This window comes from Schistosoma haematobium, chromosome ZW (assembly GCF_000699445.3).
Source record: "Schistosoma haematobium chromosome ZW, whole genome shotgun sequence".
NCBI lineage: Eukaryota > Metazoa > Platyhelminthes > Trematoda > Strigeidida > Schistosomatidae > Schistosoma > Schistosoma haematobium.
In genome coordinates this window covers 87,206,565-87,212,564 of record NC_067195.1, presented here as the reverse complement: position 1 = coordinate 87,212,564, position 6,000 = coordinate 87,206,565, and the positions used below count along the sequence as shown (strand labels likewise).

Here is a 6,000-nt window from a genome sequence, read left to right as displayed (position 1 = left end):
TAATGTACATTAAACATATATACACACATAGTAAATTGTATGTATGCCCATTTACTTAGCATAACAAAGTGTAAAACGATCATAAAAATTTTCTGAAGCTATTCCATTTATTCATTTATTGAGTTGTTTTAAACGAACTATCTACATCGAGTCCAAGAAAAACAAGACAGACTAAAGTTACTAGGGAGCATTTCTTTATAGGATATCAGTGAATCCATGAACGGTAACAGGTTGTATACATTTTAGCTTTTTTTAAAAAGAAATCTTTAACAACAGATATGTAACGGTAATTAATTAACCAATAAAAGTCTGAAAGTTACCTTAATATATATCCAATTTCGACAAGTGTCATTGTAAATAAAGTAACACTAATACACATGTTGTTTTATAGGACCTAGTGATCCATATACATTGATCATCCATATTACTCTAGATTTTGATTATCACTGCTACTTTATACCTGCTTTATATTCAGTCTACTTAAATTGTATTCTCAATATGTAGTCTTTCTCACTATCATCGCCATGGCGATTATTTTCACTTTTTTACTACTAAATATGCGAAAGTAAATGATCACAAATGTAACCACAATTACAAATAAAATACTCACATATTGCAATGCTAGTTTCAAGACCATAATATTACATTTAAGCACATTGTAAGGTGGTGGTTGAAAGTAGTTGACAGGAAAACCTAGATCTAGGTTTCGTGTTATTTGACACTAGTTAGCAAGGTGTATCTATAATTTTAATGGACCTAAATGTCCTTGGTGGATTCGATTCCGTGTCATACACCTTTATAGTCAGAGAATTTTGGTCACTACTCACTGATCAAACAATTGCAAATGTGATACTGTTTCAGCAGAATATGAAACATGTTAGACAAAAAAGAATCGAATATAACCAGTCACTTATATAGAATTTACACAAGCTCAATTACACGTAATTATGCAGTTTTATTAACCCTATAGGATGGTTACTAGATACTCAATCATTAATAAATTGTTCTCAATGTATAAGCTGGCTAAACTGATTGAAAACACAATATTCCATCAAAAAAATTTATCGATACCGTTGAAGATCAGTTACCAAGTACAGATATAGTGTATTTAATTAAGCAGGAGTTAATAACACATCACTGAATTTTTTTTTAATCAAATTAAATTATACAAGATCTACCTTCTATGATGTAGTTATGTGTGCTTTATTTGCTAAAATTTTATAAAATAGATGAACTGTGTCAAGAAGTAGAGTATACGATGTATACTTTATCATAATTGTGACCCATCGACTGAATACACCTATGTCCCACTGAGACTCGAACTCAATACCTCTTTCACTTCAAATATCAACAATTTATCATCTAACGAATCTTAATAGTTATTATTATTATTATTTTGTTCAACGGGATTATTTAAAGCTTTATTAATAAATGATAGATCAACAGAAAGATTAATTATGATTAACTGTAATTAATCTATAAAACAACAGTCATAATAATAAATAATCTTGTACAACACTGGTATAGTATAATATAATAACTAGAATCATACCCCCCCCTCACTCAGAAAAAAAATTATAGAAATTAACAGAAAACAAATTGATTCATAATATGACAACAACAATAATAGTAATAATAATAATAAAACTAAATACACCGACAGAAGTGGGAGGGGATAGTAACAATAAAAATTTAAGAACATGTAAATAACAGTTTATTGCACTTAACCATAGAAACAGGAACAGAGAATGAGAAACAAACAAACAAAGATAAATAAATGCAATGAAAATATAAAGAAATAAACAAATAAAAAAGGCTGAGATAAATGCATTCAATTTGAAAGGGAAAAAACACACAGTATAAGCGTACAGTATATACTTCTGTAAATATATATATATATATACTTACTTGTCTATTGTTATTATTCATATTACGTAATCTAGTACTATAATCTTTTGATTGCATCATTATGGTTATTTCTTGTTTATAAGCTGTTACAGAACTAGTACTTTAACATGGAAAAAAAGATTCATTGAAAAGAGATCTAATCACTAAGCTTGATGTTTACTAATAAATGCATATTGATTTGATTAGTTCAATAGTGAACTCATATTGTTTATATTTGAATCATAATTATTAGAACTAATAAAAATAAGAGAGAAAATAAACAACGAAAAGAATATGAAAGACAAAAACAAACAAAATAAATAAACAGATGAATACCAAAAGAAACAATCAATAATTGAATGAAAGAAAAGAGAAATTGAACACTATTTAAGACGAGTAAATAATAACAACAACGATAACAATGAAACAAGATTTGTTTGCAGGTTAAAATACATGAAACAACAAAACTAAATTAAATGTTACATAATTTATTTATTTTACAATTACACAATTATCATCATCATCATCATCATCATCATCATCAGAAGCATCACCATCAGTTGTTTATTTGTTTGTATAACAGTGTAACAATTCAAAATGAATAAGAACAATAATAATAATAATAAAAAGTTGAATGATTCACTACTCAACTACGTCACAAGACAAGCCTTCACACATGAAATCCTCAAGGCTGAATAGGGAGAAGAGGAAGACCAGAGAACATATTTTGGCGAAGAATGAAAGGAGGGTCCAGGACAGAGTGCGTTAAAGAATGCTCGTTGGCAGCCTATGTTCCATTGAGGGTAATAGGCATAAATAGGTAAGATTCATTGTGAAATTAATTAAAATTATATTTTCATAATAATACACCAATAACACTTAGATGAATTACATACATAACTAATGAGGTAAGGAGATTTGATTACATCATTGAAATAATTAATTTACAAATAATTAATTCATTAATAAGAAATAAGAAAATTGAATGAAAAGGAAAAGTGTAATAACTTTCTTATTATTCTTCTTCTTATTATTATTATTCATAATAATAATATTGTTTACGTAATAGATTTGGTGATACAATACTATCAATTGTAGAACTTTGATTTACATTTGAATGATTGAAAATTGGACTTCCTAATGATGAATTAAACAATATTCTTTTATTACTATTAGTAGTATTACTATTATTATTACTATATGGGTTTACACGAATAGGAGGTGCAAAACGTACCTGAAGAGATGGTTTCTGTGGAACAGTTAATAAACTAGGCCTAATATTCATTAATGAACGATTTGGATTATAAATATTTGATGTAAATGTTTGATTATTATGATTAAATAATCCACTAGTATGATTTTTTCCAATTGTATAATTTGAAGGTGATGGTAGATGTGATTCAATAAATTGGGTAGTTATTGGAATTAGATGAGATTTTTTGTTAAAATTATGACCACTAATAGGTGGTGAAAGTGTAATTGAATTAAGATTCGCTGAATGACAAGGTGTAAAAGAAGTTGAACTATTGACATGAACACTAGGGATGTTAATATTACTATTATTATTATTAATGGAATTGAAAGATGATGTAGCTTGAAGAGGGGATGATAATCGTACATCTGACAGAACAATATTACATGAATTGACTGTGCAAACTGGACTATTTGAACAAGTATGCATAGAAGTGGATGATATAGAATTGGAATCTTTAAATACAACAGATGAATTTGAAGAATTCTTTATTTCACTAGGCGATGTATATCGTGGTGAACAACACATTTCAGGAATGATGAACACTTTAGACGATTGATTATGTATACTGTTACTACTATTATTATTAGTTGTATCTTTCTGATCTGATATGGAATGTTTAAAACTATAATGATGTTTTGTAGGGGATAAACTTTCAGATAATGTTGAATCTGGTTCTAAACTTGACGCTCCAGACGACTGAGAATGAGAAGAATTCGAATTTGAAACACCTTCATAACTACCGCTATAATCTGCGTCTTGATTATCTGACATTTTATTTTCATATGAAGATGAAGCGGTAGGTTTTGGCTGTGAAAATAAAATATAAATTATGCACATAATTAGTTTTCGTTCTGCCTAAGTTTATTGAACAATTGACAGAATAAAGAATACAGTAGAACTAGGCATTAAAATTATTTCAACAAGCCGAAAAGGTTCTGAATGGAACAACTGTAAGGGCATACGACAGGCTAGGTACCGGGGCGATTAAAAACCTCGATAAAAGAAAAGGGTTAAGCCTGGAGTCATCAACTCTATCCCGTAGAAAACAACTTTGCTGACAAATCGCTAATCAGAAAAAAAATCATTTGAACCATTGAAACTCTGTCCTCCAAGTTGAACGATCTTCATTTACAACAACTATTACGCCTCATGGAGAAAGCTGAGATTTTTCGAAAATTACGATCCCGATGCCCCTTCTAACAACCAGAGCTATAATTAACGCGGGTACATGGAATGTCTGGACAATGTACGAAACCGGAACGACTAGTCAAATAGTTGAGAAAATAAGGAGACACAACTTAGTGGTGTTCAGAATAAGTGAAACCCATTGGACCTAGGCTGGGCAGAAGAGATTAGCATAGGGAAAGAGCTATTGTACTCTGGTCATGAAGAAGAGAATGCTTCACACAAAAAAGAAGTTGCACTGACGATGTCTCAAGAAGCACAACGAGCACTTATACAACAGTAATCTCATGGATCTAGAATCTTCAAAGCATTCCGCGAAATAAAGGAGGGAATAATAATGAATGTTATCCTGTGTTATACACCCACCAATGATAGCAACGACGACGATAAAGATAAGTTTTACGAGAGGCTGCAATCGATCATAGTGAAGTGCTCAGGGGAGGGACTGACCATCCTGATGGGGGACCTATACACCAAAGTTGGAATGGATGACATTAGATATGAAGATATCATGCGATAACATGAATTGGTAGAAAGGAAATAAAATGGTGAGAGAAATACACTAGTATTTGACCATAGTTGTCTTCGAAACATCGCTCGTATATCCTGGAACCATCGAGTAACAGATGCAGATTTTAGGAAACAGGTACTAAGGATGGCAAATAAAATGATGAAGTTTAGATGTCTGGGACACGTATTACGTATGCCCAACCACCGACTGCTTCGACGTGCGATGTTTTACGGTGTAGGAGTAGGTTGGAAGAAAGCTAGGGGCGGCCAGACCAAAACATGGCACAAATGCATGAAGTCACTGACAAGTGGACTGAGTCATGTTGGTAGGTGTAGACTGCCTGGTTGGGGACCGCAAGATGATAACAACCGATGGCTAGAGACCCTGAATGACATGGCTCAAAATCGTTTGCAGTGGCGCAAGTGCATCCACTTTTTGTGCTCTCGCAAATTCTAATCTTCTGAATTCTTCATGTCCCTTTACTTGTTCTCTTTCCAAATTTATTTCACTGTATTATACTCTTTGAATAACATCTTCAAACCTTAATGTTTCCGATCACTGCTTATACTCTTACTACCTCTACCACTACGGGATTTGAATTGACAACTGCATCTCTGTGCTAATGTGGTATGGCAACTCGAACTGATGTACGTACGTACGAAGTTCTACGTTGTTACTGACTGACTGACTGACTAATGTGTATTCAACAAAAATTGGTTACAGTCGGCACAGTATTCCTCCACAAACACATACATATGGATCACGCTAAATCACACTACAAAGAACCAGGTCGATCAGATTCCCATCAATAAAATACTCAGAAAGTCAATGTAAGACGTAAGAACAAAGAAATGAGATGATATAGCTTCAGATCACGATCTGGTTGTGGTCATACAGACCAAATAGTGATACTGCAGATCATGATTAAACAATTAATTGAATGGAATTCGTTACTATACATCAACTTTCTTGACTATGATAAAGCATTTAACAGTGTGGATAAGAGAATCTTATGGAATCTTCTTAGACATTATGGTGTACCTGAGAAAACAGTGAATGTCATACTGAATTTATACGATGGACTACACTGCAAAGTCGTGCATGGAAGACAGCTGACAGAGTCATTCCAAGTTAAGACCGGTGTCAGACAAGGCTTAGTAAT

The 6,000-nt window shown here is 32.0% G+C and overlaps 1 protein-coding gene across 1 annotated transcript in view; it reads right to left on the bottom strand.

Moving 5' to 3' along the window:
* Window positions 1-313: 313 nt before the first annotated feature.
* Window positions 314-6,000, bottom strand: part of CHT3 (Chitinase 3) — a 32,449-nt gene continuing 26,762 nt past the window's right edge. Inside the window, exon 11 of the mRNA XM_051212599.1 lies at window positions 314-3,949. Within this exon, the coding sequence (XP_051072791.1) occupies window positions 2,924-3,949 (1,026 nt within the window). The 3' untranslated portion in view covers window positions 314-2,923. The remainder of the gene's footprint in view (window positions 3,950-6,000) is intronic.